This window comes from Passer montanus, unplaced genomic scaffold (genome assembly GCF_014805655.1).
Source record: "Passer montanus isolate IOZ18808 unplaced genomic scaffold, ASM1480565v1 scaffold29, whole genome shotgun sequence".
NCBI lineage: Eukaryota > Metazoa > Chordata > Aves > Passeriformes > Passeridae > Passer > Passer montanus.
In genome coordinates, this window is record NW_024367596.1 from 6504017 (window position 1) to 6528704 (window position 24688).

Genomic DNA, 24688 nt, shown 5'->3' on the forward strand with positions numbered 1-24688 from the left:
TGCCGTGGCAGTGATGTGCTTCTGCCTGTGTTTGCAGTTAAGAAATGTAAATAGGCATGTGATTCAGTGATATGGAGAGGGAACCTTGTTCATGCTTTGCCTGATCAAAAAGATGCCATTTAACTTGTGTATTTCATTTTATCTGTGAGCTGAGGATAGTTATCAGTGGTTTGGAACCCTCTGAGTTACTCTGAATGGTGTTATTTGGGTTCACTGGCAATGTTTGGGAATTGGTAAGCTTCCCAATTTTGTCTCTGTAAATACACTGTGTGTGCTGGGAGCTTTCCATTTCAGCATCCGCTGGCTGAGGCTATCACAATGATGGGGAAATAAAACAGCTTCTTTAAGGGCTTTCTTAAAAACAAGTCAGTTGCAAAGCGTTTCTAAATATGCATGAGGTGGTAGTGGAAAAGCATTTTTCTAAATCTGCAGTGGCACTTCAGTACTTTTGTGGATATTTTTAAAAGCCCAAACTGCAACTACAAAGGAGGGATTAAAAAAGACAACCCAATTGCTACTCAGAATTGCTTAGGAAGCAGTGGATTTGGGAAAACATAATTTTTATTCTGATGTTTCTTTGTAAGAACCTGAAGCGTGGCAAGAGCGGGTATTGTATGTACTGGGAAGAAAATCTTTTAGAGAAAAAATGGTAATGCAACAGGGAGGATCAGTTTTTCTTTACTTATATGTAAAATGTTACACGTTATTTTTATATGTACATAATTTAATTAATACATGCAGAAATATATTTTTATATGAATACATGTTTTTAAAATTTGCTGAGCAAAGGGAAAGCATTGCAACCATTGCTTTTCCACAGTGAGAGCTTTCAGGAAGTTGATCCAACAGAAGACATGTGAAGCTGTTGGCTTGTGGGTTTCCCTTCCTTTCTGTTGTGAAGAAAACAGACACAGGGGCAGTCCTGAGATGGTTTGTGACTGTGGTGATAAGAGAAGGAGTAATGGGTACAAATGAATGAGGGTCAATTTAGGCTAGGTAGATGTTAGTCTTGACTGTGAGGAAGGTCAGGCTCTGGCACAGGGTGCCCAGAGAAGCTGTGGCTGCCCCATCCCTGAAGTGTCCAAGGCCAGGTTGGACAGGGCTTGGAGCAGCCCAGGATGGTGGAAATGTCCCTGCCTATGGCACAGGAGTTGGAATGAGATGCTCTTTGAGGTCCCTTCCAACCATTAAAATTCTGTGATGGATTTCTCCAAAATGAAGATCAATGAATGCACAGATAAGCAACTTTATTTCATTATGGAACAATCTAGGATACTGTGTGAAAGTATCAAGATTCCAGTAAAGAAGACCAAATATTTTGTAACATGTTCTTCCTTCTTGTCACAGGATGCCAGCAGTTTGTATGTGAAAACATTCTGAACAAACTGGGTTTCTTTTGCAAATGCACAAATATTGCCTCTGGTTAAGGAAATTAAAAATAGGTAGGGATTAGGAGTGTTTATTGATGAAGCATCACTGTGTGCCTCCTGGGTAGTTCTGCTCTCTTTTTGGTGTCTCCCCTCACCCACTGGGCTATAAAACATCTCTGCTCTGTCCAGACTCTGGGTTTCTCAAACTGTGTCCCATTCTCATTTTCTCTTTCTCATACTCATTTCCTCTGCTCTGAGATGGCCAGAGCAGCACAGATAGAGGGTCACACGTGTTCCCCTCCTTTCCTTTGGCTTGGCAGGGACATTCATGCAGGTGCCAAAGGGAACTGGAACAGGGCATTGGCACTAAATAAAACAAGCCCAACTACAAAGTGTTAGTGGGGCTCAATTCTTCTATCTCATTAATGGAAGAAAGGGTTTGTTGTTGGTGTAAGTAGCTTATACTGATCTGAAACAGCTATGGCCAAGTCTTGTCTGTACATGGATTCTTGAAATCAAGTTTAGGGCTTTTAGTAAATATTTATAACTATAATGTAAGTGTTCTTGGAATATTTAGATGTTTAAGATGAGAAAAATCCATTTTTAAATGTGGAAGCCTTGATTTAGCTTAAAAAGCTGATGGTTTGTATCATCCAAATTATAATAAATGCTTCACTTTCCAGATTAAAACTGTAGAGAACTTGGCTTGAGATTTGGTTAAAAATTTCTATAATAATTTGAGTATTAGGTATTTTCATCCCTCTGCTATTGAAATGTTCTATTAATTAATTAAAAGTTCAGATTTTAAAAATCCTCTGTTCTTAGAACTATATGTATATTGGCATTTTTCCAGACTAGTGTGATTCTATTAACTGTTTCATCTGAGTAAATATTTAGATTCAAATACAAGTTCTTAGGCTTGTTTTTATCGAGTCTTTCTTGTGAATGTAAAATACAGCCCTAAATATTCATCTGCAATTATAAGTGGCATTTGAACCATTTTATCTGAAATTCTCAGTGATGTTTGTATTTTAAATTTTGACCTTTAAATTTCTGATTTTCACTCAGGTTTACACGGACAAATCACTTCTTGAAGAGCTTGAAGTACAGAGTTACCCCAAGACTTCAGAATGCCTCCACGGCCATCATCTGGTGAGCTATGGGGCATCCACTTGATGCCCCCCAGGATCCTGGTGGAGTGTCTCCTCCCAAACGGAATGATAGTGACTCTAGAATGCCTCCGTGAGGCCACCTTACTGACTATTAAACATGAACTCTTCAAAGAAGCAAGGAAGTACCCTCTCTATCAGCTCCTTCAAGATGAATCTTCTTACATTTTTGTAAGTGTTACACAAGAAGCAGAGAGAGAAGAGTTTTTCGATGAAACACGGAGACTTTGTGACCTGCGACTGTTTCAGCCTTTCCTGAAAGTTATTGAACCAGTAGGTAACAGAGAAGAAAAGATTCTCAATAGAGAAATAGGTGAGATTATCTTCTCTTTAAAACATTGTTTAACTGATTATCCTCTTCAAAATATAAGTGAAATGGGTCGTGTTTGTCACCTGTATCTGTCATGTTTCATAATTGGCAGTTGTTGCATCAAATGTCCAAAGATGTTGATCATAGTAAAGTCAGTATTTATAATCAATGAGTTAAACTTCTGTTTTCTGATCTGTTTCATTCACCTTGGCTTTGTAAAGCATATTTGTATTTGCCTGTGGATTGGAGGGTATCTTTTTACTCATAGGTTTTTAGCAGGATTTTATATTATTACAGAGCAATGCCTGTCCTTTTATTTGGGAAGTCACTTATAATTTATTTTGGAGTTTACAGAATTGTAAATTCTAGATTTCACTACAAATCTTAACCCACATTTGCGGACACTGATTTTAATTCTGCTCTAGCTTGCTTAGAAAGTTGAATTTCAGAAATTAGGTTTTTTCACCTTTCTTCTTCCCTCTTCTGACAAAAGAGCATAGGGAGTGGAGGGAAAAAACACCTGAGAATGGAGATGTGGAGGCAAGAAAAATTGATGTTTTGAATCTCTGCAGTAGCTTATGATTTTCCATGCTCCATTGTGGAAGCACAGGGAATCTGGCATTTGTTCCAACATCTTGGTTAAGAATTAAATTAAGACAGTACAAACATACCCATTCCTGTTTCATTGCTAACAAATGTGTACTGCAGTGGCAGAGACTTGTCAACTGGAAATACTTGTTCTGAGGTACTGCTAATTGTTAAATTATTTAATTGTGACGAATGCATAATAAGTAAATTACTTCTGTTTTGTAAAGCTCAACATGTTCAGGACTTGGGGAGAGCAGTGGTTAGGTAACCATGCAACACAACAATTGAAAGTTTCCATTTGAACTCATGCATAAATGATGATTTATCCAAGTAATCCCATGAAAGTAAATGGAGTTACATCTGAAGGACCTGAAAGAAATGCACTGTTATTATATGGATCTGTGTCAAAGAGCTTAAGTTCAGTGTCTCTTGGAGTGCTCATTGAAGTTCTTAAATAATGGAGGTCATTAAAAAAAAATTAATAGCTGTTATTCCATTGTAAGCAAAGTTGATTATGGTCCTAATAGCTACCAATAATCCTGCCAGGATTGGAGAAAAAATCAAATTTCACAGCTCCTCTGGTCCCCTTAGGGAACTCTGTGCTGACTTCAAATGAAGTTAAGTCCTGGTCCTTTTCCTCCAGGAGGAATGTTGGCTGTGAGAGCAGCGATTTCAGGCTTCCAGGATCTTCAGGGAATGTACACCTGTTCTCTAACCTTTTCAGTGTCTGCTGAGTGCACTTAACTTTAGAACTGTGCAGTTCTTGAATGATATAAAACAATTTACTTATATAAATCAGTATGCATGTAGAAGCTGGCACATATTTTAGGCTGAGTTTTACTTTATGTTGGCTTTTTTTGTGACTGATTGAAGAAATTTTTAGTTGTACTTGTCAATTCCAATGATATCCTCATGCTGCTCCAATGCTGTAGGTTTTGCTATTGGCATGCCTGTCTGTGAGTTTGACATGGTCAAGGATCCAGAAGTACAAGACTTCAGAAGAAACATTCTGAACGTGTGTAAAGAAGCCGTGGATCTGCGAGATGCCAATGCCCCACACAGCAGAGCACTCTATGTCTATCCTCCAAATGTGGAGTCCTCAGCTGAACTCCCCAAACACATCTACAACAAGCTAGACAAAGGTAAGGGCAATATTTACAGCAGAAACGTAATATGTTTCAAATCAAAGAGTTCAGCTGTTGACTCAGATCACTGTTTTATGTGCTGTATATAATACACTTCAGCAATATCTTACACCTTATTTATAATAATTTTCTTGATGGACTCTACATTCAAAAGGGTATTAAAAATTGTGCTATTCTAACTGAATCTTGAAATATAACTCAGTAAATATAGGTGACTTTTTTTAGTGTGTGGGAACAGCTTGTTTTCTTTGCAGTTTTCTATGGCGTTCAGATATCTTGAAATAAATGATGCTGAATCACTGAGTTACTTTGCAGTCCTCAGATATGAAAGAGGTGCTGCTATTTTCTTGAAGGCCAAATAGTCAGTAGTTTTCAGTTAATAAAAATATTCCTAACCTCAGGGCTAAAAGTTTTAATTTCTACTAGAGTCAAAAATAAACTTAATACATCTAGTTCCTTGCAGAAATTATAAACCCTCTCTCAGTTTGGGCAATGAATCTTGTTTACATCTTCTTTAATACTAAAAGCAAATCTTTGTGTTTGGGAGGCATGGGAGTTGTTTGGTTTGGGGGTTATTTAGGGTTTGTGCTTTTTCTTTAGAAACTGCATTGAAAATTATAGGCCTGACATTATTTTGCATTTATTCCAGGGCAAATTATAGTGGTGATTTGGGTAATAGTCTCACCAAACAACGATAAGCAGAAATACACCTTAAAAATCAATCATGACTGTGTGCCTGAGCAAGTTATTGCTGAAGCAATTAGGAAGAAAACTCGAAGTATGTTGCTGTCATCTGAACAATTGAAACTTTGTGTCTTGGAGTACCAGGGCAAATATATTTTAAAAGTCTGTGGCTGTGATGAATACTTGCTAGAAAAATGTCCACTGAGCCAGTATAAGGTGAGTAACATAAAGGATTTCTTTTGAACTACACCAAAGTAATCCAAATTTGTGGGGAGAAAAATGATCGGGTATTAGGTCTGGCTTTTTCATTATATTGATCCAAAACGTAGGAGGTGGCAGTGTGTGCCCAAATTGGCTAATCCATGTGCTTCAGAAGGGAGAAGGAGGAGAAAAGGTAATTTGAACTAGAATTTGTATCACTCATGTAATTTTTCTTCTTTGAATGATTCCCTTTAATGCTAGTGCTAAATCAATGGTAGGTACTTTCAGAAATATCCTGGATTTTTAATCCAGAGATGAGCTATATTTGAATGGTGCTGATGTAGTAAAACAGGAAATTTGATCAGATTGTAAATTATGAAACAACCATTACTGCTTTAAATCCTGTCCTAAAGGGGTGGTAAAAGAGAAAACTTTTTCTGTTACAGCTTTTTCATTACTTTAATAAGATAAAAAATGTAGACTTCCAGCACTACAGAAATCATTGCTGAGTCTTCCTTCTATCTGTCTGTCTGTCCTTCACTGCCTGGGTTTGTTGGTGCTGGGAGTGTGAAAGAACATGGGACAGAAGAAGATCTGAGCAGCTCTCTGGAGCACACGTTACCCTGTGGGTTTCCTGACAGGCTGCTGCTTCCTCTTGGAGGAATGTATTGTAATAAACTGCTCCCATTCCTTCGGCTAAAAGGGTTGACAATCTGATCTTCAGAGCAGTGGAGGAGAGAAGGAGGGGTGGGGTATCCTGAATAATGGGAAAAGCATCTCTGTACTCTGGGAGCTGGGGAACAAGTGCAGGCATACATGAATAATTTTGCAGAGTCATCTGAAGATCAAACAGCAGACCTATTTGATCTAGCGTGGTTTCTTCAGAAGCATCTGGTCTGCCTTTGCTGTGCCCCAGCAGAGCCTGCTCATTAACTCCAGGCTGGACCTGTCCTAACACACTGTGTGTTGTGGTAGTCTTGCCAGACTAAATGCTCTCAGCACTCAGACCTGAATGGACAGGTGAAGTGTGTCAGGATCAGTGCTGAGCATAAGGTAATGAGCACACCTGAGCCAAAAATGAGCGTGTCTGCTGCTTCCCCTGTGCTCCCTGCCTGGGACTGGCACTGTCAGTCACCTTTGCTGCAGGCTGGTGCAGTCCCTGCTGCTCCAGAACAGCTCAGCTGCTTCCAGAAGCAGCACAAATCCATCTGCTCTGTGCTGGGGCTGAGAAGCTCTACAAGAAACCTGGCTGGCATTTTTTTCAGCTCCCATCTCTCCCTCCAGTTCAGCCTTCCATTGTTGTAGATGTTGACATCTCAGAGCCATGAGGTGTGGCTGTGTGACCCTACCCAACAACCTGCTGTCACTGTGCAGGGTGTGCATGCAGGACACAATAACCTCTTTCACTTTCCTGTCTCCCCAAGTATCTTTGTAGGCTCCCGTTTCCAGGAGTGTAGGCTTTGAAAAGACACAGCACTGTGGTTGTTTCCTTGCAGTACATCAGGAGCTGCATCATGCTGGGGCGCATGCCCAACCTGATGCTGATGGCCAAGGAGAGCCTGTACACACAGCTGCCCCTGGACACCTTCACCATGCCGTCCTACTCCCGGCGCATCTCCACCGCCACGCCCTACATGAACGGGGAGGCCACCACCAAATCCCTCTGGACTATCAACAGTGCTCTCAGAATAAGGATCCTCTGTGCTACCTATGTAAATGTGAACATTAGAGACATAGATAAGGTATGGCATAGCTCCTGGCTTTGCAGCAGTGCGTGGTTTCCCTCCTGAGTGTTTTGTTTTGGCATTGGAAAATTGTTATTTAACACGTTACAAAATTATACCACTCTTTTCTTAAATTTAATTCTAAAGAGCACAGCCATGTTTTAGCACCTGGAAACTTTTCTATACTGCTTAAAAAGTGTGAGTTGTGGTAGTTAGCTAAATATCCTGCCTGGTAGGAGCAGCACTCAGTTTGCATAGTGCTCCAGCAGAGAATGTAAGGGATAGAAAAAGAAATGTTCTCTGTCTTCTAAGTAATTATGTTTAAGAATGTATTACAGTAACTGAGAGTGCTTATGATGAGGGCATGCTGTCTTTGTTTATGGAGAGAAAGGTACGGGGTAATAGGGGGCAAAAAGCAGGTGTAGTGTTCAGTTCCATTGAAGACATCTACAGCCCTGGCTCTCTTTTCTTGGAATTCCTTTCACAACTCCTTGGCCCAAGAAGAATGGAGAGTGAATTCCAGGGGTGGCTTTTTTAGTGTTCATTTCAAGTTTGTTACTGTATTTTTTAAGAACTACTGTTGTGATTAGTGAGGAGAAAGACCAAAACACTTTTTCTAGAAGGATGTGCTTATAAACTGTGCTGTACACCCAACAGAGCATGAATTAATTTGGGGAGTGGTGGAGCTGTTTGGTTTTCACTTTTGGTTTTGTTTTTGTTTTGTTACTGAAAACGAAAGGATGATGTGTTGTAATCATGGTATGTGTTGACTGCAATGAAAACATTTGTTTACAGTAACATTTCAAAGGCTAATATGGATGTTGTTTTCAGATCTATGTTAGGACAGGTATCTACCACGGAGGGGAACCTTTGTGTGACAATGTGAATACTCAGAGGGTACCTTGTTCTAATCCCAGGTAAGATGAATACTTGAGTGACTGCAGAGAACCTGACTTTCAGGGCATCATAAATGATAGCACTGAAGGAGTAAAGGCTTGACTTAGGCATTACTCAGGTAGAGCTCCTTGCTGGGAATCCTCTACCTGAAGTTTTATAAAAATATATTACATAACCCTACATATATATATATATAAAATAGCATTAATTTAATTCAGACACAAGCATTTTGTCTTGCACATAATAGTATAGAATGTATTTTCAGTTTGACAAACCCTCAGTATTACCTGGAAAAAATTAATCACCTGACTTAAAAGTGCAAAGAGAAGTTTTATATGAGCATATATAAACATTAGTGACATCTTTTAGCCACCTGTTCTCATAACTGTAACTAATGAAGAGGTGTGAAATTTCAGCACCTGCTAAGATTAGATGCAAAGTATATGTGCAGAAGTAATTCTTTGCTTGCATTTTCTGACTTCATGTCTTTAATAATAATTTTTGAAACTCTTATTTTTATCTGTACATTTTCTGTGAATATGATTAGGTTTTATAATTAAAGGACTAATAATATACATAGTTGGTGAAAAATAGGCTCTCCTTCTGAGTTGCCCCAAATACTGCTGTACTTGAGCTGATAATTTCAACTATTTTAGAGATAAAATCTTGGAAAGGTGGTGAAGGTTACGCATTAAAATCATGGATATGGTCACACAGATCTGTATTATATGAAACGAGCACATAAGAAAAGTGAATTAAAGTTTATCTGCCAATTTCTTTGTTCTTAGAGAAGAACTTTCACAGTTATTTCTTTGTAAAATTGCTTTCAGTAGCTACACATACATTGAAAAATTAATGCTGTCCTTGGAAGCTGCTTTCTCTTTCAACTGAGAGAATTCTGTATGAAATCTGCTTAGGGGGAGAAACTGGATCAGAAGTTCCTCTTCAAAAGCACAGTTCTACCAACTGAGAGATAAATTCTGCTTAGAGAAGTCCATGAAAACAAAATCAAACTATTCCTGTAGAACCAATCTGTGCTATTACTACTATAGTAAATAGAAAAATACTTGACTTGGGAATATTGCTTTGGATTTCCATGTTCTATCCCCATCTTGCAGATATCTTTTTATGTTCCAACAGTTGAAGTTTAGCTTGGTTTTGAAAGCTCTTTTTCCCTGTTGACTTTTTCCCCTGAAGGGAAAACTCTTTCACAAGCTAAACCTTACATCAGTGTAGCATATATGCAAATCCATTATCTTTTGGTTGCAGCAATTGAACCTAACGTGGCTTTTTAAACAGTGTTGGGGCTAGAAGGCTACTGGTGAAGTTTCCATTCCCAAAAGCAGTGAATGTGTCAAATGCAGATGTGGGGACCCTTTTTCAGTAAGAAAGTGTGCTCTGTATGCAAACACACAGTTTAGGAGTGTAACAAATGCCTTTTGGTGGGGTGAATGGTGGCTCCTTTAACCTGGTTTAATTGTGCAGGTGGAACGAGTGGCTGCTGTATGACATGTACATCCCTGATCTCCCCCGCGCCGCCCGGCTCTGCCTCTCCATCTGCTCCGTTAAGGGCCGCAAGGGTGCCAAGGAGGTAAAACACTCATGGCTTTGTGGCTTTGTGAGCCAAAGCTGCTTCTCTCAGGTTTGGGAGGATAGCTGGTAAATGCTCTCCTGGCAATGAGTCTTAGTGCAATGTTTGATTTGAATCTGATTAAAACAGGGGTGTTTCTTTTATTTTGTTTTGGGGGGTTTTTTTGTGTGTGTGTTTGGAAATTAAACAACACAGAAGAAAGCTTATCAGTTCAGCACTGTAAGTCATACCTGTACTGCATTGCCAGACACAAAGATCAGTGTTAGTTTGAGGTGGAAGTGCTTTTTAAATTAATTTTCAAAACCCATGTTACTAACCTATCTATTTTTAAGGACAATATTTCTACCTTGGGAGTTGAATTTTCAAGTAAAGAAATTTTGTACTCCTTTAGCATTTAATTCAAGACCTCAAATTGTGATTTTTAAGAATCTACATGCAACATTTAATTTTTAACCAGCAGCATCATTACATTGTGGGTTTGAGGGTGTTTGTCTATGAGCAGGTCTGTGAACCCTACAGAGAAATTTGGGTTAGAAGGGATCCTTAAAGATCATCCAGTTCTACCCCCTTTCCACTAGCCCAGGGTTCTCCAAGCCCCATCCAATCTAGCCTTGAACACTTCCAGGAATGGGGAAGCCACAGCTTCTCTGGGCAACCTGTGCCAGTGTCTGGCTACCCTTATCATAGATAACCATATTTCTTTTGTCCAATCTAAAAATATTGGCCTCAAGTTTGAAACTGCTGCCCCTTGTTCTGTCACTACAGGACTTGGTAAAAAAATCTCTTTGTCAAAAAAACTTTTTTCATCATCCTGACTTAGTCTGGTGTGAGGAAGATATGTGCATGTGTTTACAATTCTTTTAGTATCAGTTTGTTAAAGGACTGCTATGACAGCCATTCCTAGAAAAACGTGGTAAAGCTTCCACAACTTGCTTTCTGCTAATCTGGGAATGTAACAACTTGATCTGGGGTGAAAATGTTATTTCTCCTGACTCGCTCTGCAGTAATCCATAAATGACTCTGAAAAAAAATCATATTTTAATCTCTTTAAGGAGCACTGTCCATTGGCTTGGGGAAATATAAACATGTTCGATTACACAGACACTCTGGTATCTGGGAAAATGGCTTTGAATCTTTGGGCAGTACCTCATGGGCTGGAGGATTTGTTGAATCCTATTGGTGTTACTGGATCAAATCCAAATAAGGTATTTGCATGCCAGCTTCCCCCTTAAGAGTGCATTTTCAAAATATGCTTTATTCTGGTTGCTGTCATTCAGCAGAGAAAGTAATTTGAATTCCCTTGACCTAGGAAACTCCATGCTTAGAGCTGGAATTTGATTGGTTTAGCAACCCTGTAAAGTTTCCAGATATGACAGTGATTGAAGAACATGCAAATTGGACAATTTCACGGGAACTGGGATTCAACTACAGCTATGCAGGGCAGGTAAGGCAAACTCCCCCTCCAGGATTAGCTATTGAAATATGAAAGGATTATTTACTACTTTCTTTTACTCAGTGTATCAGTGACAAAACATCTTTTTTTGCATCCTCATTTATTGTAAAATCAAGAAATGAAATTTTTGTTGTGTGTTTGTTAAAATGGGCAATATATTCTTCTTTTTGATGTTACCAGTAAAGTGACCTAATGCTTCACTGACCAACCAAAACACTCCAAAAAGAAACTGTTTTATTGTGGTTTTGAGATATTTGTGTACTTATTCAGGTGTTAAACTACTTAGTTTAACTTTTTAAAAGTTGCAATTCTCCTTCAATTATACTGTTTTTCTTTGTTGCAGTTTCATGTTTATAGTTAGGCTTTCCTGTGTAACCCAAAGGGGCTTAGAACTGTTTCCTGTCTGTTTTATGGGGTAGTTATGACCACAAGCAAAGGGAATTTTAAGGGAATTGATGGACATACACATGGGTGTAGTCTTTTATCTCACTTTTTCCACAAACAGAACTTGTGCATAAAAATTGGCTTTTTGGTGAGGTTTGGAGCTTTCTTCAAAGCAATTTTTTGGATGATGAAAAGAAGTAAGAACAGAAAAGCAGTAAAGCCAAGGCTATGAAATTGGTTGGTGTGTTTCACATTTTCTTCTGGAGGCTGGTTCAGAGCCTTGGGTTTGCCCGAGGAGCTCTGTGGTGGGAGTTTGGCTGTGCCAGAGAGCACGGAGGTGGCAGGAGCTTCCAGAGTGGGAATTCTGGGGCTGTTTGTAGCAGAACTGCCCCATGAATCCTGAACAACAGGCTGTGGGCATTGAATTTCTCTTGATACTCAGCAGGATGTCCATCATGAGCAGCATTTCTGCTGTTTGTGCTGTGACTGAGCAGGGTCTTAATAAATGCTTGAGGACAGTTGTCTTCCTGGTAAATAACAATCCCCAGCCTCTTACCGGGGCTTCTGTACTCTAGCTCATTGTTTTGTTCCATCTGGCACAAAGAAAAAAGGGTGAGGAGGATAAACTCACTTCACTGACAACATAGTTAATTTCTGCTGGTAGCAGTTCTGTTTTCTGTGCTCTTTGGGGAATGTCTTACACTAATTGTGATTTACTATTTTCCATCTTCCTGTTCTCAGGCATTTCTACAGCATTCTACCCCTTATTTACTTACCTGTTTTCATCCCCCATGTTCTGCTTTTTTAGTTCCAAATCCTTTTTACTCCTTTCAGCAACCCTCAGCAATCTCAAGCTGAAGTTAGAAATGACCAGTCTCACTTTGTGCTGCACTGTGTCATTCATCAGATGTCAACTGCTGCTATTTCTCCACACAGCTGATTTAGTTGAAATGTGCCTCTTCTTGTGCCAGCAGTGACTAAAAGCAGTTGTGGAGATCAAAGCCTAGTCTTTCATCTTCTTCCTAAATTTTAAGCTCTCAGTTATAACAGATGAATACAGCAAGATAGTATTGCATGACACAGGCTGTAGTGGCTGCTGTGCTGTTCAAATACTGTATTTGCTGTTCAAATACTGTATTTCATGTATGTGGTTTGGCAGTAGAAGGAATTGTGTGGAGGCTAAAGTGCCACTGTCTCTGCAGAGCAACAGATTAGCTCGGGATAGTGAATTAACAGAGAGTGACAAGGAGCAACTGCGAGCCATTTGCACCAGAGACCCTTTGTCTGAAATCACTGAGCAAGAGAAGGACTTCCTCTGGAGACACAGGTATTGCAAATCAAAAACCAAACCAAAGAAAAAAACACCTTGGCATAATCAAACTTCACCCCATTCATTCCAAATTTGTCATGGGTTTTGCTCCCTTTTCTTCTGTGCTGAGGAGTTTGTGTTTTAGACAAGGCTTGTAAAGCATTTTGCATTGTGTGGTTTGGTTATAATCCTGTGGAGAAAAGGTAGTTGTTGAATGAGTTCCCATTTTCCTTATTACTGCAATTTTACCTGCATGGATGGATCCTGAGAGTACCTTGCTGGAAAAGGAAGAAAAAGGTGCAAGGCTGTGGGGACATGATGGTTATGAAAGCAAAAGTGTTGTTTAGTACATGCAACTTTTCTTTTTCCTCTTTTGCAGACACTACTGCGTGAATACTCCAGAAATTCTACCCAAATTACTTTTGTCTGTCAAGTGGAATTCTAGAGATGAAGTGGCCCAGGTAATATAAAGCACTGAAGAAGTGTTAGATTTTGAAGCAGCTTTAAAATGCTATTTTGAAGAAAACTTCTGGAAGTTAAAAGCATATTATGTGTGCATGATCTATTGAATGAATAGTTGGAGTTGCCACTATGATTGACAGGTGTCTGTGGTCCGTAGTTCTTGTTCTTTAGCTCAGTCTGGTCTTAAGATTTCCTCTTGCTGGCATTATTCAAATCCCTCTGATGTTGCCAACTTGTCAGTTACAGTTAAATGTGAGGTTTTGTTTTCATTCTTTTTAGAGTGGATAGAAAAACAAAGTCAACTAATACCAGACTGTTGATTGAGAGGACCAGCAATTAAACAGCTTCTACACAGATGCAGTTTGTCTGACAATGCCTTCTGATGGCTTTGTGTTACAGCTTCTTCCTGGCCAGTGCAGAGGTGTAACATGCTCGTTCTTCTTGCCCACAGATGTACTGCTTGGTAAAGGACTGGCCCTCAATCAAGCCAGAGCAGGCCATGGAGCTGCTGGACTGCAACTACCCCGACCCCATGGTGCGAGCTTTTGCAGTTCGCTGTCTGGAGAAGTCCCTGACTGATGACAAACTGTCTCAGTACCTAATCCAGCTGGTACAGGTACTGAGCCTTTTTTGGCATGTTTGTTGTCTTGTGTATGTCCAATGATCACAGAGATTTAAAACACAGCAAAAGTTAAGTTGTTGTGAAAAGGAGGTCATCATGTTTGCTTTGCAGATTATTTAGGAGGAGAGGAGATGTTAATTTTTCTGCAGTGCTGTGGTTTTGCTTGTTGGTACTAAATGCCAGCATGCTGCAGAGATGCAAAACTGTTCCACCAACTGGAACAAGCAGCTATTTCAGCTGTCCTGACATATGGGAAAGGATAAGCAGAAGCATCTTCTCAAAATTTTGAGCAAGTTGAGGCTAAAATATTTGGTAACAGTAAAGCAAGCATCAGATGGTAAGTTCCTGAAATAGAGGCAGCCAGTGAACAGTTGGCATATATTGTTCAAAGCCTAACACATGCAAATATTAATACCAAGATCAGTCATTCTAGGGAAAAAAAAGTAAAACATAGATGGCTTTTTATTTAACTGCCTTTAATCTGTATATTGTTCATACAAGTAATGGCTGCATCTGATTTTTTAATTTTTTCTCTTTATTTTTAAATAGGTTCTGAAATATGAGCAGTATTTAGATAATCAGCTTGTGAGGTTTTTACTCAAAAAGGCACTGACCAATCAAAGGATAGGACACTTCTTCTTTTGGCATTTAAAGTAAGTTTATTATCATGTTAAGGGGTGGTGGGCTTCCTATTAGTTCTAAACAATTAGTTGTTCTAAAGGTTTGGCAAACTAAATGTCCTTTCTTAGAAAAATATTAGCACTTTAATAAAGATTGGGTTATATTGGTTAAGCATTTGAATATGTAGTTTGGTGACAGAAATCATGCCTTGCAGTTTCAAAAGCTACTTAACAGTACTTGGATTTGTACTTCTTTTTATCTAATGATGTTTATTCTGGAAACAAGGTAGTTTGAGACTGCTGAAAGCCTCCCATATTGTTAGCTGCCTGATGCCCCATCAATTTTTCCAGAAAACTTTATAAATATATGAGGCCTAAAGAAAGCCACCCAATTCAACAAGATAAAACTTTGAAAAAGACTAGTAAAAAAATTATTTTTACTTCCTTATTAAAGGCTTCTTATAGAGCTTGATAGCTCAATGTGCAATATATTGGGTTGTAGCTAGAGGTCACCCAAAAGTTCTGTTCTAAGCTGGTGAAATCAGACCAGAAATAGAAGCAAGGCATCTTTGCTGTACTCTGTTTTCTACTTGCCTCGGTGTCATCAAGGATCAGGGAGGGGATTGTTTGAGGGGATGTATTTTAGAACTCTATGAAGATGTCAGAAGTGCAGCTTCATTTCTGGCACCTCTAAGTGGTCTTGTCTCTAAGCTGTAACTGTTCTCCCTTCCTCTGCAGGTCGGAAATGCACAACAAAACTGTCAGTCAGAGGTTTGGTTTACTTCTGGAGTCCTACTGTCGAGCGTGTGGAATGTACCTGAAGCACCTGAGCAGGCAGGTGGAGGCCATGGAGAAGCTGATTAACCTCACAGATATTCTCAAGCAGGAAAAAAAGGATGAGACCCAGAAGGTATCAAAAGCTGTCCTTATCTCAAAACTGCTGCTGTCACAGGAATTACTTAGAACTGTTCTATTTGATCAGCTGGGAAAGTGTTAATGCTAATTTCAGTAATGCTGTGTTTCCAGGGGAGCTGCAGTATTTTCTGTGCAATGCCATTGTCTAGCTCTCAAGGCAACAGAACTAAAGTTAAAGGTTTCAATTTGTGTAATATGTAGCTGAGCTTTACTTACATTAGAGCTGTGCAAAACCATGCTTGAAAACCAAAGCTAAAGTCTGATAGCTTCATTTACATGTAAATAGTGTTCTCAAGACCTGAATGTGCTTATTGATCAGGTACAGATGAAGTTTCTTGTTGAACAAATGAGACGGCCAGATTTCATGGATGCCTTGCAAGGTTTTATCTCTCCTCTTAATCCTGCCCATCAACTGGGAAACCTTCGGTATTGTATCCAGTTTTGAAGTTTGTTTAGATGCTTCAGTAAATGTTTAGTAATGGTAATAATGACAGTGTTGAGGTTGACTGTTAACATAGTAAATGTCAGCATTTTCAAAGTGCACTGAATAGAATTTGTAGCAGAGTAATCCATAAAGAGTAGAGTCATTTCAATAATGGTTTAACAAACCAGGGAACAACATGACCTTCAGTTGGACCTTTGAGGTGCCAGGAACTTCAGTCCTTTTCCAGTTGTCAGGAGCTCATATTGCCAAAGGAATATTTACAATATTCCCTTACAACACAACTCTTGTGTTGGTCTTAGCAAATGGTTAATGTAGCACTTACTAATTTAAGTTTGAGTCTGAAAGTGAAAATGGTGCATTGTCAATTGTCTTTGCATCTTTAATTTGGTGCTGGTTCAGAGTTTGACCAAAACAAGGAGAACTTAGCAGTATTAGAGAAATATGGTATAAGAATCAAATTACGCCTATTTCATAGAAATCTTATCTCTTTTAGGCTTGAGGAGTGCAGGATAATGTCATCTGCAAAAAGGCCGCTGTGGTTGAACTGGGAAAACCCAGATATTATGTCTGAATTGTTATTTCAGAACAATGAGATAATATTTAAAAATGGAGATGGTAAGGAAAGATAAGTGTAATTCAAAAGCTACATATCTGTTTATTTTCCTAACATTTTACTTTGTGTTTTTTATAAGCTTATAAAGTACATATATTAAAAAAAAATCAGCTGAAGAAAGCTATTTTCTTTTCCAGAAAAATTAAACACAGATAAGTATTTATCTCAGTCAAGTACAAATTTTGTATGTTCTAAGGTGCTCAGTTTATCAAGGTGGAACACAATACTATTTAATATTTCGGTTTAATATTTGTTCTTTTTAATTGTAAATGTCTTCAAGATATTACAGATGTAAACTGTAATTCCATTGTCCTGGTTTTAGGTTTTATGTTTTTAAAATTATCACCACAAGTTTATATTCATTTTTTATAATTTAAAACCTGCTTTTCTCTACTGAGGAAACAAAATCTGCACAAAACTGTGCAAACCTTATTACCTTTAGATGTATTTAGGCATAGTTTTGGGGGGAAAAGGAAAGTAAGATCTAACCAAAGATTCTGGTGTTACAAAATTTGCAAATTTAATGTATTTGACTATTTCAGACTTGCGTCAAGACATGCTGACACTTCAGATAATTCGAATTATGGAAAACATCTGGCAAAATCAGGGTCTTGATCTTCGGTAAGCAGTAGAGGTCATTCCCAAGTAATGCTGATCTTAATGGTTTTGGCATTGGTTTGTTCCCAGAGATTGCTTCTGTTTTCCCAAGAGTAATAAATGAAGTGCTATAAATAGAGATTTTTGTGCACGTTAGAGCAATATTTTTTTTTTGTGGTTAACTAAACTACTGGATTTTATAAACATAAGATCATATTTGAAAAATACTTGATTCTAATTCAAGTGGGTCTGAGTGAGCTGTGTACAAGGAATGGATACAAGAGCCAAGGCGCAGTAGCCACACTGTGGCCAAGTGATTCTGTCTGTAGGTTTGGCTTTGAACCAGGTGCCAAACCCTCAGCCCTGCTGAGCAACGACTCTTTGTACTTGGTATCTTCAGTCCACACAGTAGATATTGCCCAGTCTGTGGGTGCAGCAGTGCAGGGCATTCAGGATAAACTCTTCTGCTTCTGGAAAACTGTTCCTAGACAGGTTACACCTTCAAATTGGTGTTTGCTGTGTGGTGTTTTTAGGTGGGAACAAAGGAGCTGCCTGTGCACTGTGTAGAAACCCCCAGTTTTCATTTCCTTCATTTCTAAAAGGACCTGTTGGTTTATGTTTTCTCTCATGGTCACAGTTTTGTCTCCAGTACTGTAAGGAGTGGCAGAATTAAGCCTTTGTCCAAGAATGGTTTGCATTCTTGGACAGTTCCCCATGTCTTAAAGAGTAGCCAGATAGAGGAATGTGCCAAAATACATCCTCTCCCACCTCTTGCCACCATTCTCTATAAAGGAAGGAAAAAGCCCCAAGAAAACAATGAACCTTTGTCTTCCAGGATGTTGCCCTATGGTTGTTTGTCCATCGGTGACTGCGTGGGACTCATCGAGGTGGTCAGGAGCTCTCACACCATCATGCAGATTCAGTGTAAAGGAGGCTTAAAAGGAGCACTGCAGTTCAACAGCCATACATTGCACCAGTGGCTCAAGGACAAGAACAAAGGAGACATGTGAGATTCCCTGTCGCCTCTTTTTCTTGGCCCTATGCTTCTTTTTGATGGAAGCTTCAAGATAACTAAAGTTCATCAAGTGGGAGATTGTGTCCATAATTATGTCGATCTAGTTATGAATTTGTTTTCTTTTTTACCTGTCCTTGTTTGCTCTTTGGCAAAAGAAAAATGTGCACTTCTGTGTTGTTGGAATATCTGAGGAAAGTGTCTGCTTTTTTGTTGGAATAGGTATGATGCAGCTATTGACCTGTTTACACGTTCTTGTGCTGGCTACTGTGTTGCCACCTTTATCCTGGGCATTGGTGATCGCCACAACAGTAACATCATGGTCAAAGATGATGGACAGGTAAGAGATGTTTTCTAAAATCATACCCTAAGGTCATCCTCACTTCGGTATGAGTTTGTTTTGGAAAAAAAATAAATCTACTGGAACGATAAGTAAATGATCAATTTTACTGTGACTTCATTTAAACAAGGAATTATTAATCTGAAAATACCTTTCTGTCTTTCCAAGCTGTTTCACATTGACTTTGGGCACTTCCTCGATCACAAGAAGAAAAAATTTGGTTACAAAAGAGAGCGTGTGCCATTTGTCTTAACACAGGACTTCTTAATAGTGATTAGTAAAGGAGCCCAAGAATGTACCAAAACGAGGGAGTTTGAAAGGTGAGCTTTCTTTTAAGCATTTAACCTCCAGAGTGTTTTGTACCTAAAATGCACTTTATTACTGGTGGCCTTTAATTATTAGATCTTTTAACTGAACAGTAGTATTTTAATTGGCTTGCAGTGGGAATGTTCTAGTTCTTCAGCTGAAGATCAGCCATCCAGTTGTAAGTCAGTGTCTTAGTCTTAGCTCTCACATGACCTTTGGTCCATGAAATCTCACTTGAGATTTGCAGGGTCAGCATACATGTGAATAAAGATGGTAATTTTTCAAACACCTGAAATTTCTTTGACTTTACACTTAAAATCCTCTTGAGATGGCAGAACTGCAGCTACTCAGAATTCTTAAATGTTGGGTATTGTGTGCATCAGAGCCTTGCTGGTCATCTAGCCATCCTTCTCTCTCCTGTAGCTGCTCTGATATCAGCTCTTCAGCTGGCCTGTGTAGTTTGTGACAATGGCCAGAACCTGCTGAGCAAGAACTTTAAAATAATAACAGTAAAGAAATAAATCTGTTGCTGTAGTCATTCTTTATATCTCTTTCTAGCAATCCAGTCTTTAAGAGGTTACAATTTTAATCTTAATTTCAATATGTTGATGGCAACAGAAGACAAATTTTGAATTATAGTGTCTGTCTGAACACTGCAGTGAAGCTCTTTTGCATTTTTTCTCTTAACATGGGTATTTCTTATCCAGTGTGATATAGCAAATGTCCCTGTTTTCAGTGCATTCTTCAGAGTACCTAAGGAGCAACAGCTCCTGCCCTCATAAAACTACAGAAGAAATGCAACTCTGAAGATAGCCAGGAAAGCACAGATTTTAGCAGTGTGTCAGGAAATACCTTTTGAAATCTGAAACGTCAGTAGCAGTGACAAAAATGTCCCTGTGAGCTCACATAAATTCGTGTTGAACAGTTGTGTGAATTGCAGATGGGGTTTAAGACTAGAAAGCCTGTCTTTGGATGTTGTGTTAGTCTGACCGCTATTAATCTTGCACAAATAAACTAAGTAGGAGAATGAGTGCATCTTCCAGCTACATTATGGTGTTCTTACTAGACTAAGAGTGCCTTTTTGGTGTCTGGTTACCTGTAAAACTGTTTTGGAGCTGAAGCAGTAATATGCATCAGGTGGAGAAATGCACTGAGCTTTTTTCCCGTGGTCTCTTCCAGGTTTCAAGAGATGTGTTATAAGGCTTACCTAGCAATTCGGCAGCATGCCAATCTCTTCATCAATCTTTTCTCCATGATGCTTGGCTCAGGAATGCCAGAACTGCAGTCCTTTGATGATATTGCATACATTAGAAAGACCCTTGCATTGGACAAAACTGAGCAGGAGGCTCTTGAGTACTTCATGAAGCAAATGAATGATGCTCACCATGGTGGCTGGACAACAAAAATGGACTGGATCTTCCACACAATAAAGCAACACGCTTTGAACTGAACTGACAGCAAAGAAAACAAGAACTGAGACCCAGCTTTGTGGGTACTGCACTGTTAATACCCGTTAGCAGCAAAGACTGGTTGCATAGGAATTGCACAAACCATGAACAACATTAGAATTTATGGCAAGAAAAGAGATGAATTGTTCAGACAACTGTTGGAAAATAATGTAAAACAGGGTTTCAGAGAGCACTAAAATTATAAACTTCAAAAATTAAGCTTTAGTACGATGTGTGCAGGGACCTCGACAAACGAGAGAGATGGGCAATCACCAAGTGTATGAAGTTTAACAAGGGCAAGTGCCAGATTCTGCACCTGCAATGGGGCAATCCTGGTTGTGTGTGTGGGCTGGGGAATGAGAGGCTGCAGAAGGGGACCTGGGGGTCCTGGTCGATGGCAAGTTGAACATGAGCCAGCAGTGCCCTGCAGCCAGGAGGGCCACCTGTGTCCTGGGGGCATCAGGCACAGCACGGCCACCTGGGCAAGGGAGGGCATTGGCCCACTCTGCTTTGCACTGGGGTGGCCTCATCTTGAATACTGTGGGCAGTTTTGGGTGCCACAGTGTAAAAATTATTAAGCTATTAGTGAGTGTCCAAAGGAGGGCCACAAGGATGGTGGGGGGTCTGGAGGGGAAGCTGTGTGGGGAGCAGCTGAGGTCACTTGGTCTGTTCAGCCTGGAGAGGAAGAGACTGAGCTCAGACCTCATCAAGGTCTGCACCTTCCTCATGAGGGGAAGTGGAGGGGCAGGTACCAATCTCTTCTCTCTGGTGACCAGTGACAGGCCTTGAGGAAATGGCATGGAGTTGAGTCAGGGGAGGTTTAGGTTGGATATTACAAAAAGTTTTTTCACCCAGAGGGTGGTTGGGCACTGAACAGGCTGCCCAGTGAAGTGATCACAGCCCCAAGCCTGACAGAGTTCAAGGAGTGTTTGGCAAATCCTCTCAGGCCCAGGTTGAGATTCCTGGTGTGCCTGTGCAGGGCCAGGAGTTGGACTCTGTGATCCTTGTGGGTCCCTTCCAACTCAGCATATTCTGTGATTCGATGATTCATGTTATGCCTTAAGCTCAAAAAGGTAAACTTGGAAGAATGTTTCCTTTTCTCATTTGATAGGATAAATTTGAAGGAAGAAGAAAATAGTGCTAGTGTGAACGTAAGAGTCCATCACATCTTACCTTAGATCTGGTACAGCAGGTGGAGACTGTGCTGGACTCTGAAGAATGGAAAGAGAATTCAAGTGATAGCAAATACTTAAATGCAGCATAGTTTAAAGGGAAGGAGTTTGAAGCTCAAAGATCTAAAAACATTAGTGAGAGGACAGTGCCTTTTAAATGTGCTCAGAGGCATTAACATTTGTGGGGTTTGGGTGGCCCTTTGCTTTCTGGGTCCGTCATCTGCACAGTTTCTGAAAGCAGTAGGAAATAGGCCCACTCAGTATGGTGTTTCTTCTGCTCAGTATTTCTAGGGGTGCAATTCACACTTTCACAAAGAAACTCCCTATCATCCCCAAAAACTGACTAACCCGGAAATTGAATGGTCAGAATTGGGTTTAGTGCAACAGAGAGCTGTAGTGTTCATCTTAGGTTTGCTTTAATCTAACTTGAACTGAATAGATTTTTTTCATACATGTTTTCCAGAACCTAAAGAAAGGTGAGTTATTAAAATTATTGAAAGATTATTTTTTTATAAAGGCTATTTATATAATAGGAACTATTATTAATATATATTCTTTATTTACATGATTTGTCCAATATTAACTCTCTTAATTTTGCAACCCAGTTCTATCTGTCCAAGACTCCCGTTTTCATTAACGTCACTGAAGGTGACCAGACATACTCCTAGGACCAAATTCAGCCCTAGTGAAAGAGGACACATGTACCAGTGAAGTAGTGGGAATATACCCACTAAAGCCAAAGGTGAACTTGGCCTAAGTCTCTAAAAATATTTTGGGAATCACTCTTCACATTACTGAAGTGATATGCTGGCTATTCCAAGAACGCTCATTTAAACCCTCAAAATTTGGGTCTACCATTTCTCCTCTTTCTTCCTCCTTTGGAAGTGGTTGTTGAATCCAGTAAGATACATCAGAAATAGCAATTTAGATTTTCAATATGATCAATAATTAGCAGTTCAGCAGACAGATATGTTGGCTAGCTCAAAGCATGTGGAGTTACCAAACATTTTATAGCTTTGTCTGTTTTGTGCGTGTGTGTAATATATATTTGTAAATCTAGTTGTTGTCCTTTAACACGATTACAATGTGTGCAATCAATGAAATTGGCACCATGTTTTGAAACTGTTGAGAGTACCAAGGATTTCAGATTGCCCTTATGCACAACTTCAGGTAGGACTGTTTTTCTAATTCCTAAACAGTTTTTTTTTAAAGTTAGCAAAAGCCCATAATAGTTCTGTGGGTGATGTTCACCCTAACATTTTAAACTTGCTTGATTGGCAGCACTTGAATTCCAAAGGTTTGGGGCTTTTGGGGGTTCAGCTTGTTCACTTGCAAACACGCACCGAGGTGCCACCCAGAAAGTGCAATACCACGTGTTATATAAAATATGCTGGCAGTTGGTGTTAGACTAGAATATAAGCATATAAATAAACTGTACTTTGTGCAGGCTGTACTGATGAGGTAATGAGTGGTTGGCTTCATTTAGCAAATTGTAATATATTAAAAATGTGCAATCAATTACATTATGAAAGACTTTGGGGATTGTAAAGCCAAGGCTTTGGTGTTCCAAGACACTTTCAAAGTCAGCATCCTGCAGCTGATCACTGCATGCATGGATACTTGATGTTGTGGGGGGAAACCTGGTTTTGTGGAAACTACAGAAGCTCTGAGAATAGTATGGGAAATATGAAGTTTTATTTCCTTAGTTCTATAAAATATTTTGGAGTAGTCCAATAGACTTCCCATTGCTCTTTTTATTGACTGTTACAGATTCCTTTTTGTTCATATGAATTTTTTAACTCCTGCTAAGCTTGGTTGTACATTCTAGAGCAGTTACCCTTGTATGTATTACTTTGCAGTCAACACACAATAATGGTTTAGTTCTTAAAATGGGTTAGTTTCAGTTTAGCTCACAATATCTGAAACCCTGTTGGCTATAATTCTTATTAACTGAGGAACACACAATAATGGTTTAGCTCTTAAAATGGGTTAGTTTCAGTTTAAGTTTAGCTCACAAAATCTGAAACCCTGTTGGCTATAATTCTTATTAACTGAGTAAAACTGTTGCACAGACATCACATTAGGTGCTATATTATCCATATTTATCTGGTGTTGAAACAATGCTTTACCTCGTTTATGCAAGAAATGGCCAGCCTTTTCCAGCCTGGGTGAAAAGATCAACTCAAATTTATTGGATGTTGTGAGGCCAAATTTGTTTGTACTTTGCCCCTTCCTAGCCCTTCTGTAAATATGAGTAAATGTCTTTCAGTTCAAGGACAGTGTTCTGCACCCTTTTTGCCCAGACAGAGGTATGAGGAGTCAGGCTCTGTTTCCAGAAGTTACTGCAATTAAATGTTGTGCATAAGCTGTGGAAGTTATTATGAGAATCAAATAGTAAATGAAAGGAAACCTCAGAGTGGTACAGACATAATACAGTTTGGGGTAATTATAGCCTTTCAACAAATTTTTTTAAAAAGTAGGAGAAGCTCCTGGGCTTCAGTCAGTTCTTTGCATAACCAGGATGAGCATTTGAAAAACATTCTGCCAGTGTTTCACAGAAAACAACAATCCTTTTCTCAGCTTCAAAGTGTTGAACCCTCATTACTGTATCCTGCCACAGCAGTTCTGTGCTGATGTAACTTCACTGAGGATAGAGGAGGCACTGTTTGCTTCCCCTGGTGGAAATGAGAGGATGTCACCTGCTCCCACCAGAAAGAAGATCTGCTTACAGACCATGAAAGCACTTGTAACTGAGTCCTAGATTTTTACAGAAATAGCTTGGAATTGGGCTTATTTTTAACTATTCCCACTTCATGGAGATTTGAAAACGCTCCCTTTTTCTGGGAATCAGATGCAGAAAATACTAAAGTAGTTTATTTTGGGCTTGAAGTGAATCTGGGCACCTTGCTCCTGTAGAACTTCCTTGTAAGACTGCCAGAGCAAGGAGCCCAGGACTGGGCCATATGTTTTATCACAAAGCATTAGAAAATGGTGTTTTAGTGAAATAAAATTTAAAACCAGTCACTTTTTCAGCTGTGAAGCTGTGTTTGATGTAATGACAGAACAGGCTGCTCCATATTAGTTTTACTTAGAATTACATTAATTGCTTTCCTAAACGCAGCAGAAATACCTGCCCTGATTTTATGTATGCATACTTCTTTGTCTGAAAGGGTGCATTAGTAGTTTTTTCATAATTGAAACAGACTTCCAGTATAATTTGATTTTTTTAAAAAGGTTTTTAAATAAAACCAAAATTGTAGATGATTTGGCATCTTGTGGAAAAGATATGAGCCTGCATATTGAGGACAATA

General features: G+C 39.3%; 1 protein-coding gene across 4 annotated transcripts in view; it reads left to right on the top strand.

Moving 5' to 3' along the window:
• Positions 1-20420, top strand: part of PIK3CA (phosphatidylinositol-4,5-bisphosphate 3-kinase catalytic subunit alpha) — a 34294-nt gene extending 13874 nt beyond the window's left edge. For 3 of the 4 annotated variants that reach the window (XM_039713425.1, XM_039713423.1, XM_039713424.1), the window contains exons 2-21: positions 2439-2852; positions 4370-4579; positions 5232-5482; positions 6964-7209; positions 8023-8108; positions 9574-9679; positions 10732-10884; positions 10989-11123; positions 12719-12843; positions 13205-13286; positions 13739-13903; positions 14459-14562; positions 15268-15439; positions 15764-15870; positions 16383-16504; positions 17045-17123; positions 17935-18105; positions 18334-18451; positions 18620-18771; positions 19937-20305. In XM_039713425.1, the coding sequence (XP_039569359.1) occupies positions 2501-2852; positions 4370-4579; positions 5232-5482; positions 6964-7209; positions 8023-8108; positions 9574-9679; positions 10732-10884; positions 10989-11123; positions 12719-12843; positions 13205-13286; positions 13739-13903; positions 14459-14562; positions 15268-15439; positions 15764-15870; positions 16383-16504; positions 17045-17123; positions 17935-18105; positions 18334-18451; positions 18620-18771; positions 19937-20207 (3207 nt within the window). In that variant the 5' untranslated portion in view covers positions 2439-2500 and the 3' untranslated portion in view covers positions 20208-20305. Of the gene's footprint in view, positions 1-2438; positions 2853-4369; positions 4580-5231; positions 5483-6963; positions 7210-8022; positions 8109-9573; positions 9680-10731; positions 10885-10988; positions 11124-12718; positions 12844-13204; positions 13287-13738; positions 13904-14458; positions 14563-15267; positions 15440-15763; positions 15871-16382; positions 16505-17044; positions 17124-17934; positions 18106-18333; positions 18452-18619; positions 18772-19936 lie in introns of all 4 variants that reach the window. The other variant, XM_039713422.1, reaches the window with a different exon arrangement.
• The last annotated feature ends 4268 nt before the right edge of the window (positions 20421-24688 follow it).